The sequence below is a fragment of the Glycine soja genome, chromosome 5 (genome assembly GCF_004193775.1).
Source record: "Glycine soja cultivar W05 chromosome 5, ASM419377v2, whole genome shotgun sequence".
NCBI lineage: Eukaryota > Viridiplantae > Streptophyta > Magnoliopsida > Fabales > Fabaceae > Glycine > Glycine soja.
In genome coordinates, this window is record NC_041006.1 from 38,282,181 (window position 1) to 38,295,596 (window position 13,416).

Here is a 13,416-nt window from a genome sequence, read left to right on the forward strand (position 1 = left end):
GACGACGTCCTCGTTAGAGGAGATTGTAAAAGAAAGCGGCAAAGGTCGATGTTATTGTTTTGTGTGTGCTGGAACATGAAGATTGTGATGATGTTAAAGAGGTTTTATTTGGGAGCATTAAGTTAAGCCAACTATGACTAATGAGGGAATTGACAAGTATGCATGTGGAAGAGGACCACGTTAGGAGTGGGGCCCGTTTAGCAATGATGTGGGCCCCCACCACGAGCTTGTCGCTTACCGTTGACTCTTGCTAAATAAGTCCCCCCTTTCTTCTAACTAAAATTGTTACTATCCATTATATCTTTTTCTACACCCCCCCACGAATGTGTTCTTCCTTTTAACCCTGACACTCACACTACAATTCCTAGCACCAGGCCAAGACCAACTGCCTCAACCAGTCCAAAGCCTCCTTTCCAAGAGCATGATTTCCGCGTGTGAAGCCCTCAAGCCCTTCCACATCATCGTCAACGCCGTTGCAGAGGTTCACAGTGGGAGTGGTTTGCTACAGACATAGTATATGTTTCTATAGTTATCAAACAGTTGATTTTTTATTTTTTTTAGTGAAAATGAATAATAATCTATTATTATTATTATTATTATTATTATTATTATTATTATTATTATTACATAATTTTGATGTATCCATTAAATTTACATATCATATTTAACAAAAATATTTACATAGTTGTAAAATAAAATATCACGTCAATATTCATGTTAAATATTGAATGTCTAGTCAATAAATAAATTAAACTGCTCTATAAAAAGTTAAAGAACAATAAAATATTGTCAATAAAAATATTTAATTTTAAAAAAATGGAGCTCTATTACAAGCTACTACTTACCAAGACTCAAAATTTAACAGTTTTGTACTTGTCACATGTTAGAAATCATCGTATATTTTATCGAAAACATCACCTTATTTAATAATTTTTAATCTTGTATCCATTTATAATTAAATAAAAACCTAAAAATATTTACTAAACCAATATATTTAAATTAAATTATGTTTTAAACTACACCGTATGTTTTACTTTTTATCCTTCCAAATTGGGTAAGGATGAAACAACTTACAAAATTATATGGGTTTGTTTGGCACTTGTATACTAAAATCTTATTCTTGAACTTATAACACATAGGCACGATATTGTTTGTCTCATCCATGAGGTAGATATAGGAAATTAACATGTTGAGCTACTTGCATGCGAGGCTAAAGGAAGAAAAATATATTAATGAGTTAAAAATATAAATTTTATAGACGAAAATATTACATCATTTGCGATGCACTCTTCTGTTCTTCTTTTTTACCGATAAATTATAACCCAACTACTTATTAATAGCATATAGCTTACCCAGTGTATTAATAACTTTACAGCACTTGTATAATAATAGTATTAACGGACTACGTATTATATTCCAATATCATCCCCTTCAGATATACGACAATGCAAATGGCATAACAATTATACACTACACATGTGGGAAACCGTGGAACGATTCCACCTAGCAAATTGACAATTAACGAGTCTACCACGATCAAGATCCGAACAACTTACTAATTTGAATCGCTTAATTTATAATATTCAAATGATCGTTGAGTTAGTTCAAAATTGATGGTATACTTTATGAGTGAGGATATAAGCTTCCTTGTCTGGGGTTAAAGGTTATTTATCCAAAATATTTTAGTGTGTAATTTGTCTTTTTAATTTAATGTTAAGGTTTTATTTCACTTTATGTTTCAGTACATTTTTTTGGATTTTCAAGAATAGTTTTTTATATCATGATTTTATTTTTGTCTATGATTTTTAGGGATGTGACTACGAGAAAATGAGTTAGAATAGGACATGTTTTTCTTAAGTCTGGTTTGAGCTACTTTATACTTTTATAATTTAATCTTGGATCTATTATTTGTCACAAGTCTATTTTTATAAGTTAGGTTTGATGTATTAGCTTATTTAAATGCATGTTTTATTTTAAGAAATGTAAAAAGAAATTATTATATAATAATAAAATTATTATGCATTGAACTATTAAAGTGTGAACCAACGACTTGTATGTTATTCTTATTTACTTTTTTGTTTATTTAACAAAGTCATAAATTTTTATTAAAAATAATAAGATAATTTTAAACAAAAAGATATGATAAAAACTTATCTAATGCATACAAACATTATATGTAACGGGTTATCAAAACTTTATAAGCCTCACTAAAAGTAAATAACCTAATAATATTTTTATTAAAATAATATTGTTGCTAATCAAGCCCAACCCGTCAAATTTAATAATTTTTTTTAAAGCTTATAACCTTACCTATTTAATTAAAAATGTTTTTTTCTAAAAGCTCGTGACAAAAAAAAAATATAAAAGGGGTATATTATTAGTTAATGGGGGTATATTTATCAATACCCATTAAGCAAAACCTTTTATTTTGATGGACCATTAATATTTGTATTGAACCCATCACAACTTACATATGACACTTATATTCTACGACTGCATCCTGCACCTCCCAATTTTTAAAAAACTCCAACCTACTTCTATCTTCTGTACAACCTACTTCTATCTTCTTCCCCTTCTTTCTTCTGTATACCCTACCATTTGTTATTCTCTTCTTCCTGCAATGCACTCGCTTTCTAGTTCTTCTCTTTTTTCTCTAGAAGTCTTCTTCTAACTCTCGACGCTAGAGGTTCCAGCTCTAACTCTCCACGCCATATACGTTTCAACGTCACTGTTGTGGACATTGGCTTTTCGGAATGTTTTTTTTTTTTTTAAATGACCGTTCCGGAAACTTTTTTTGAGAACACGTATTCCGTAAGCAATTCCTTTGGAATAATTGTTCTCACCAAATCATCCTTCATAGTTACATAGTATTGAATCGAGGAAACACATTTCCAAACAAAATACTCTTCGGCCGTACTTTTTAACAGATGTTCAAAACTCTTAATATAAAAACTAAACACAACGCACACACGTCTCGTCGCCCTAGCTTCTTTTAGGCCTCAATAGTGTTCAATGGCCAAATTCTGACATACTCCGTATAACATATCCAATCGGACCAATCCTATATCTTGAACACTTCAACCATGCCCATGGAATCATGGTTGGTGGCACTTTATAATGCCTATTTATTTCATAACCATCTGAATGGTATAACACACTAGCTAACACCAGTCATGTGGTGCTGTGCTATTGTCTTTACTTTTTAGCTGGGGTAGCTTGTTTATTTATGAAAATTTAAAAGATAGATACAACCTCGCCTTCAAGGCATACGGAGTAGAAGGGAGAAAGAAAAATTAAAAGATGAAAATATAATTAATGATGTGATATTACGATAGAGACAAAAAGAAAGAAAAATAAGGTACAAAGAAACTGATAAATGCACGAACGAATGGTTATTTTCATTTATTTATACCGGTTTGTTGCATATTGCGGGGATCCAGAAGTTACAACTCATTTTGTTAGGCTTATGCTGAACAAGTTGGTAGTCACAACTCACAACTCAACTCATGTTATGCCCCTTCTAATCAATTAAAAACAAGCAGATATCTTTGTGAGTGTTTGAAAAATAAAAAAAATAAAAAAAAAGCTGGGATCTAGAGTGCACCTGCTGCTCCCAATGAAAGATTCCTCTCGAATACTACTACTCATCATTTCCTCTATATATTTTCTTTTGATTCAACACAACACATGGCAACAATTTTGTTCCTTATCACAAACCTTACAATAATTGAAATCACATGCAATCCTAATTACAAAAAACCTATCCCCAACCCCCCGAAATCATATCATAACAAGAGAAAATGGTAAACAAAAAAAAAAAAAAGAGTTTGTTTAATTGGTTTGTGATAGTATTTACACTGACATAAAAATGCTACATGAACCTCCCGGAGGGAAAGCGGAGAAAGTGAGGAGAATTGAGAAGGCGAGAAGAAAAGCGATCCGATTGACTCAGCCTTAATTTGAGAGTTTCGCTTCTGAACTTAGCCTCTTCTCTATAGAGCTGAATCCCTGCTTTGTCCTTAACCTCTCTAACCAAATCCCAGAATCTAAGTTGTCTTGCCCCATCCATCATCTCTTGGCACTGCTCCAACCTCTTCAAACAACAAACCAATTCCACCGCTTCCCCAAACTTCAACCCTCCCAACCTCTCCTTAAACTCACTCACCCTCACGCCCACCTCAACTTGCGCCACTCCCCAATCCTCACGCGCCAGTTTCACAATCTCCTCCACTAACCTGTTCCCGTTGGGCTCGGGCCTCTTGCAAATCCCTTCCACCAAAGCCACCAGGGAGTCAAACTCGGTCAACAAGTCCGCGTTGGCGACACCCGACACCCTGTCTTCGCTGTCGGTCGAGGTTCCGAGGAAGAATCCCAGGATCCTGGAAGTGCATAAGAGCTGCTCGATGTGCTGCGCGAACCATCTGACCCAGGACGAGAGTTCCCATGATGTGGGGTCGGTGTTGTGTCGGAAGTTGGAGAGGTTGAGGTAGTTTCTGCCCCCTGCGGAGGGGTACACGGAGAGCTGGTCCTGGAGGATGAAGCTGCCGTGGTGGATGATGTGGTGGACGGCGATCAGGCACTTCAGGGCCACGGCAGCGTTGTTGGTCCCCTGAAGGCGGTCCATCAGGACCTCCACGGCGGCAGAGGCGGTGGCGCGTGAGCCGTCGCCCGAGGAGAGGAGCGTGGCCAGGTGCTTGCGCGTGGGGGGCGTGGAGGAGTCATGGCTGGTGGCGCGTAGGAGGGAGAGCGTGGTGCGTTTGGATAACAACGCCGCCTTGCTCTGCGATGCTTTGTCCTTGATGATCCCAATTAGATTGGTGAGTTTTGTCATGTTTATGTCGCGTGTTTAAAGATAAACACTACTCGTGCATGGTGTTTGGAAAAATGAAAATTTTGATGGTGGAAAGTGGAAAGGGAGCGTTCGGCGTTGGCCCTGGGAAATGGCATTAAAGCCCAACCCAATGTGGGATATATGATTATGAAATGATGTTGCCTTCTCTGCTATAATGGCTATTTTATTTTTATGCCTTGTTCACATTTGCGCATGTTCAATCGAGTGGTTGATGACTTGATGGCTCTAGAACAGTGCGTATACACACTTACGTTTTTCATTTTTTTTTCTTAACTCTGAAAAAAGAAATCATCATTAATCCAAGTTCAATGAAATATGTAAATAAAATTCAATTTAAAATTATTTCCCTCAAATATTAAATTTAGATATTATTTAAATAATTTCATCTTAATTTTAACATATTAACTACTTCACTTCAATCATTTGGTTACCGTCGTCTTTTTTTTTTCTTTGATAAATGGGTATAGTGATTTTCTTTTTTATCGGGATACTTTTCTTTACATGTTTTGACAGGATACGTAATTATTAGTAGTATTGTTTTTTGTAGGAACTAGTAAGTAATCGTGCATAATGTATAGATAAAAAATCCAATGCAAAATACATAAAATTAATATGAGTTAACTACATATACGTGTTTGATTACCTATCATTTACACACTTAGCTTGTGAATTCAACCATTCTTTTTAACCGTGTTAGATCGCACTAGTTAAAAACAAATAAATTAAAAAATAATAAATTAATGATTAATATTTATGATTATTATAATTGTAAATTCTTTTTTTAAGAATTATAATTGCGAGTGTTATTTTGAAAGTATTTGACCAATTGTTATAATTTTTGGGATTAAATTAATTAGAATTTACAATTTTAGATGTTATCTTCTCATTTTACAATTTTTAGGAAACAATTAAAACGAACATTATAATTTCTGAAACTAAATTGATAATTACTCTACAATAATAGTACTTTCTAAATTAACATCCCAAATTAAATAACTTGCTTCCCAACTTCCTCCAAAGTTTACAGGTCCATAACGGCTAGATATGCCTTTTATTTTTCTTTTCTATCTTTCCATAACTTGCCATGAGTTTCTGTGGAAAAAAAAAAAAAAACTTGCCACGAGTCTAATATTATTTTTTTTAACAACATTTGTCATGAAGCTTCGAAAGGTCACACAGTACGTAATATGTTATTGTATTGCTTTGGTATTGAAATTTATGACCTGTAGATATTGATATTGAAAATTGTATATTATATTGGATATTGGATAGCAGATTAAAAAAATGTAACGAGGGATGAGAAACAGTTGACCAGTAGTTTCTTGACTTTCATCTAAAACTAATCTAATAATGGTAGACTTTTAAAAGGATTAGAAGAATAACGATTGATTGTCCATATGCTACTAAATATACACAAGCAGTGCCAATTGAAAGGTTCATCTATTCAATTGGATTACGTTGAAAGAGTGAATGTAATTCAATTTTATTGGTATTATTTTATTTTATCATTGAATTAATTTGATTTTAAATTTTAGTAATTTTATTCAATTGAAGTTAAAAATACGATTGTTTTTGGGCATCGCATCTCATTGAATGAGTTCCACTCATTAATCTATGATTTTGTGTTTTCTAATAATTTAGACTAATTCCATAAAAAAAATTAGACTAATGGCAAGAGAGTGTGTTAGGTTGGGAATTTTGGAGTATTTCAAAAGGCTCATGTCCCCTATCACTAAGTTTAATACTTTTTTTATAGTGTTTATATATCAATTTGTTTTAAGGTCTTCAAGACAACAAAGTAAGAAACATGGACTTGCACACATGAGATTGAGTTAAGTGGATATGATGTGGTGTAAATTGTCTAATTTGTCCCTTTACGGGCACAAGAATGAGTTTATTTTACAGTTTAAAAAATTATTTTCAGATATTAGTTTTAATTTTGCTTACCTTCAACCAAAAAGAAAGCATAAGCTTATCACCACCCTTGACCCTCCCCAAAACAAACATATAGGATTACCTTCTATTTGAATGAAGGATTTGAAAATTTTTAGAAAATTTAAATACATAATATTTTAATTGTCTTGATTTAAATTTCTTGTATTTTAATTTTTTTTTATTTGGATAAAGTAATTCAATTTCAATGAAATTCAAATTTTTATTTTTAAATATTTATTTAAAATTAAAATTTTAATATCGAACAAAAATAAATATTAGTCATTTTTTAAATGCTTAAATATTCAAAATAATTTTAATGCAAAAAAAATTAAAAATTAAATTTTTTTAATATTTAATAATTATATAATCAAAATAATTTTAATGCTAAACAATTTTAAATCTTACCGGATATTCTTGTATTAACACGCCTCCTCATCTTCTTCTCCTTTGTTCAACCTCCTCACCTTCCGCATCCACCACACTTGCGTTCCTCACCTTCCGCCCTCACCTTCCACCTCCACTAATTCTCTATTGGAGGTTGGGGTTTTACATAGTACAGAAATTCGCAAATTCCTCCATCAAATTTCCAATCCCCTATAATGGTAGTAAGTTGCTAGCAATCAAGAATGGGAGGACACAGAGGTCCCAACATTCTCCCTCGAGAGCGATGGAATAGAGAGAAGGTTTGTTGCGACGATGGAGCAACCCAAGCGCGAAGAGGCCTGAAAGTGTGACACCGAGCTCTGCCTCAACTGACTCCGCATCGCTGGCTTGGCGTTGTTGATCTCTAGATTTTTTCCATCTTAGTTCTTACTAGTTCAATTTAACACAAAGCCTTGTGTTTGAGTAGAATCTGAACCACAACGATGTGAGTTTCGTTGAATCTTCGTTGCAGAGTGTGAGCCACGTGTCGTCACTGTCAAAGTTGTAGGATTTTCTCGGCGACTCCTCCGCCATGTTGTATTACTCCGACCACCACCACCACCACTTAGGTGTGAGAGAATGAAGGGGCCTATGTGAAAGGAGAGAATTTGAAATTCTTACCATTTAGGTGGAATTTTAATTCCTACCATTTTAATCTATTAAAATTCTTTTAAAAATTGATGTCATTTTACATTCTTTAAAACTTCATATCTAAACAATTGAATCATGACAGAGGTATTTTAAATTCATTAAAAAAATGAATTGTCATTTAAATACCTCATCCAAACACAGGGTTATGGAACGGTAATTGATAGCAAGTATGGTTGTACAAGAACATACAATGACTAATGTTTTTATCAACGTTTTACTTCTTCTTTGGATACATGTTAGTATGTTTCAATGGACAGCGCATTCTTATATCATTTGTGTATCTAGGCAATTGCTTCCTGCATCCCATAATTGCTTCTTTGGATACATGTTAGTATGTTTCAATTAGCCATTCCGAATTGCATTCTGGATTACATTTCGAAAAGGCTAATCCTAAATGTAAAATTACATTTTAAATTAGACTTTCGAGAAGATTAAAAAGGTACAGAAAACAATTGGAAGTGCAGGAAGCAATTGCCGTGTATCTACTATATAGTATTACACAAGCTGTTGAAGCCCATGCACTAATCTGGTAATGTGAAGGGCCGGGGGATTGATTTAAAAGATAGAAAAGCCAGAATGGGAATTGCTTCCTGCACTCCCTAAGGAAAGTGAAAGTCTAAAAAGATATATTTTTTTTTTTATATTGTCCAAAACAGGTTGTTGGGGTAACATACCTAAAATTTATGAAATTAAGCTAGAGTTTGATTAGGACGATACATTTAAAAGAAAGAGTGGCATTGAGAACAAGAAGTTGAAGGTATTTTCGAATATATGTCAATGTGAAAGTATCAAATTATAAATTGACAAGCCATTACCTGAGTTATAAAGATTACGAAGTTGAGACATTTTTTTTCCATGTTATGAGCCTGGTGGTGTGCTAGTGTGTCTAATTGAGTAATTCCAAATCAAACGACATAATGAATCAGAAACAACTCATGCAATTAGATACACATTTTGAAGAAGGAAAATGTCCCATATCGGCTTCTAGTAAATGTTCCATTCTTAAACGTTCTTTCTCTCAATATCTCCATCCAATGATTCAAAATAGATGTTGGCCTTTTAAAATTAATTGTCGCAAAAGAAATAATAGTACTTGTCTCAAACTCATGGATTCTACTCTTGTTTCAAAATCAGTAACTCATGGATTCTACTCCATGCATGTCTTTCAGATCCTGTTTTAAATATGAAGTGCTAAAGCTGTAAACATGGATAGAATTATTTCTGTAAGATTGCTTTTGCGCAATATTAGTAACAAGGAGAATATGATGAGCTGTCAATTACGCGTAATAATGCTTTTGGATCCTTGATTATTCTCACTGACGATTGGACTAAAACGATGCCCCCGTTGCTTTACAACATTAAATTTTAAATAAAAGTTGATTAGTTATCAGAAGACATTTGTCGGGCATGTAGGTCGACACAATATTTACAAAATTTACCAAATATTCTACATTATTCATATATTAAATGAAATATAAAATATGAATTGAAAATGATAAAATATTAAATTCAATTGATGAAAGATTGTTTCTTAATAAAAATATAAATTTAAAGATTGAGATACAAACGAGTGAAACTTTAATCTGTTGTTTCCCTTAACCAAGTCAAATTACCAATAAGTACTTAGCCAGAGTTGTCTTAATTAAGGCTTTCAAATTTAAATCTCTATATAGCAATTCAATAATATTAGTAATTTAGAAGGTAATTTTTTTTCACCTATAGTAATCTCATTCAGCTCAACCTACAGATTAGTTAAATGTCCAATGTAATATATATATATATATATATAGTAAAAAAAATTAGAAAGCCAAAGATTCTTTGATTAAATCATGGAATCTTGATCGGATAGATGGATTCAACGAAGAACCAAGTTCTTTATCAGTTTCTTTGTGCATACAAAATAATTAAAAAGATTAAAAATAAAGAAACCTCTAATTAAATTATGGTTGAGAAAACTTGATGTGACTATTGATTTGACCATGAGCCAACGATATGATTGCTCATGCATACAAAATCAGTTATCTTCAAATTTGACTATGAACGGTGAAAAATCAATCCTGCAGTTATTTCAAATTAAAGTCAATGGTAAAAAGTTTGCTAGCAACGTACTTATTTGAATGCATTCTACACTATTAGTTAAATTTATTAGTATAAGTGCGACCTATTAAGTATCAAACTGATTATTTATTTTTTCCCAACTCAACTTAATTTGTATTTAAAATTCTACTAAAACTTAATAGTATCTTAGATGAGATTAAGATTGATTATTGGATACATATAATATGTCAATCTTAATATATATATATATATATATATATATATATATATATAAAAGGGTAATAATTATGGCTAATAAAAATGGTAAAATTCACATACTGTACTGTTCAGATTTGAGACAAAACACAATTCATTTTGATTCTGTTAAACGGGGAATCAACAAAAGTAAAACCAAGTAGTTAATATTTTCAGGGAAAGGCAAAAAAAAAAAACAAAAACGGTATCAGCATGCCGTTCTCCTCCGAAACCATCAGAATCTGGCCACGATGTCCTACACAACTACGAGGGCGAATAAAATGAAATAGTTGGAAGGACGATTAAAGCCATGCTAACAGCTCTGGTCTGGTTGACCAGAATGATTAAGCACAGCTCAAAAAGCTAAGGAAAAGTGGTGGAAAAATAAAAATAAAACAAAAGTTCACCTGGACCTAAAAAAGAAAACACTGAGTTCCTGATCAATGTCTCCCTCTGGATCAATCAAGTGGAAAGATTCACAGTTGTCTGAGCCACGAACCCTCTGAAAGCTAGCTCTAAGGTACATAAGTTGATCATCTTCTTTGTTCACTAACTCTTTGCACTTCATAACCCCGGTTCCGACAACCACCGAACGCATCAACCTCAGCGCTTCGAAATCAGTGTTGGAGGGCCTGCGCTTAACGGCATACCCCACCTTCCTCCCATTGCAGTACATAGTCCACAAAGGCGTGGACAAAAGTGTGTCTACTTGGCCGTCGCCGTCGCCGTCATCGTCGTCGTTGCCGCTCTCTAGGGCGATTCTTAGGGTTCCTCCTCTCATTTCCTTGGCCAAGATGGTTGTTGGAACTGCCAACTCTAGGAGGAGAATTGGGTTGGTGGAGTTGGCGTTTGCCTGAATGCAGAAGCTCACTTTTCCTCTGCGGTATCCGAAGATCGTGCCTGTGATATTGGTGGTGGAGCTCATCAGTGACGATGAAGGTGAATAAGTATATTTGCTTGTGTTTCGGAGGGTCTCGTTTGTTGTTGTTGTTACATCTTGGCCGTCTTCTATAATGGTGGCGCAGTTACATGTGGGGATTAATAGTTGCATGAGAGAACGTATCAGCCTCCATGATCTAACTTGTTTCTCGCAGTCCACTGTAGTCACGCCACTGGCCATGTAGATCTAACTTAATGTCGCTATTGTTTCAGCATGGTTTAGGGTTTGTTTATATAATACATGGATGATGTAACATGCGCTAAAAAAAATACTATTAGTTAACCTTAAGTTAATATAATTTTTTTTAATAAGAAGTAAATTTATCATAAATATAATAATATTTGTTGATATAAAATATTATTAGTATATATTGATATAATAAATCAAATTTATAATTAAACGTGTTGATGAATAATTAATAAGAGATTATTTTAGATTAATTAATATTCTTGAATTTGAATTCTTATATTTAATTGCATGAAATATTTGAAAGAAAAATTTTGTATGAGTAATGTGATTAATTCTGTCAAGATTGAACAAAATTATTTTCTGTAAAATTACATGTAATCTCGTATACTAAAGATATTAATATTAGATCAAATAAATGGAGTATCTTTTCTTCCAAATAATATTATTTAGATCTCATTTTATGTTATTGTGACAACCAAAAAATGAATAAATATTTTAGATGATATATATAAAAAATGGTGGTCCTTTTCGTTTTTTGATTTTAATATTCAACGGTTGACCTCATGCACACTTGTTTAAAAGAAATCCACAAATTCACGGATCACAGCAACATGTGTCGAATAGTGTGGAATTGGCCAATCGGGTTCAACATTTTTGGGCTGCCAACTAAAAGGGTTATCTAGTGCAACCCCGTTGCTTGATTCTGAAACAACTCATGCACACGCTTTCAGTGGATAGTTCTGTGCCCAGTTTTTTTAATTTAAAATATTTCTATTATTTATTATTTGAGGTTTCTTTTCGTTTGTGGACAAAAGTACCTGTAGCACGCTGGAGCAGCTATGTCTGAAAATAATTAATATGTAAATATTAGGTGTCTTCTTTCTTTTCTCTCTATTTTTGTGAGATTAAACTTTGATTTCAGCCATTCAAAAATGCAGAAAATTTCGGAGAGATTTCCGTGCAGTCATAACCCACCAATTCACTATCATTCAATCATTAGGCCACTAGATTTCGGACCATAAAACTCCAAATTCATACACACTGTGCAACTCTTATTTAATTTGCTCTACACACACACACGAGCATCTTTTTATGCTTTTCATCAATGATAAGACCTGCCTCGCCAAAATAAAAGAGAAAAAAACAATGTGTCGGACTTATAATAGCAGACCCACAAAACTAGCACTAAATCTTATTTTCATGTATTATTTTGCATATACCATGTGAGATGAACTTTGGAGGCAAAGCGTGTTGTGTGGAGGCTAAAAAAACTTGGATGTTTTAGCTTTCTAGCCTGGTTGCTCCACTCTTGTCCTCCCATTTCCTTTCGCTTATTTGTCGGGTACCGAAGACTGTCACAGGACAAAACTTGATCTTCCATATTTTTCAGCTTTACTGGATATTCAGTACGAATTTTGATGCTATGAGCAGACAAATTTTGATGCCAGAGATAATGAATATAATTTACTGAAATATTTTGATGCATAAGTTAATTTCTAGAATTATTTTTTCCAAAAAAATGAGTTTTAAGTTATACACAAATTTATTTTAGTTTATGAAAAAAATATTTATTTATTTTTTCTTAATTTTTCCCGTATAAATACTTGAAGAAAATCTTTTCCAAATAAACCCTAATTGAATAAGATATCATGACTGGTATATTTACTTATGCAACATAATGGTGATAAATCCATCCTTTTTCATTGCAACAATTAATAAGAAAGTCAAATTAGTCGTCGATAATTAGATAAGGATATAAACAACTTCTATTCAATGATGTCCTACACTATTACATGATAGAAAAGAGGAAAGATTTGTTTTGAAGAGGAGAGTAAAAGTTTTTCTTCAAGAACAAAGGTTCTCTTATTTTATATATATACAAAAGTTGTCCGGTCGTCGTCATCTGTGAACGACTGAATAATACTACTTTTTTTTTTAACATTCTCCTCTCTCACTTAAAAAAAATCATACATTTACACATGGCCTACTCCTAATTTAACAAAAAGAGCTAACTTAAGCCCAATACTAAGACACAACTCTTAAACCACATAAAATTAAATGAATATGCTTAAAGCCCAATTACACATTAGTTATTAGAGTAAAACTTTCGGCACCTCCAATTTTTACTCCAGAC

The 13,416-nt window shown here is 33.1% G+C and overlaps 2 protein-coding genes across 2 annotated transcripts; both read right to left on the reverse strand.

Annotated features, from left to right (window-relative positions):
• Positions 1-3,624: 3,624 nt before the first annotated feature.
• LOC114413079 (putative clathrin assembly protein At4g40080) lies at positions 3,625-5,188 on the reverse strand. Its single transcript, XM_028377264.1, has one exon. The coding sequence runs from the start codon at positions 4,829-4,831 to the stop codon at positions 3,872-3,874; it is 960 nt and encodes a 319-aa protein (XP_028233065.1). The 5' UTR covers positions 4,832-5,188; the 3' UTR covers positions 3,625-3,871.
• Positions 5,189-10,294: 5,106 nt separating this feature from the next.
• Positions 10,295-11,331, reverse strand: LOC114411553 (protein MIZU-KUSSEI 1). Its single transcript, XM_028375201.1, has one exon. The coding sequence runs from the start codon at positions 11,271-11,273 to the stop codon at positions 10,557-10,559; it is 717 nt and encodes a 238-aa protein (XP_028231002.1). The 5' UTR covers positions 11,274-11,331; the 3' UTR covers positions 10,295-10,556.
• Positions 11,332-13,416: the final 2,085 nt, after the last annotated feature.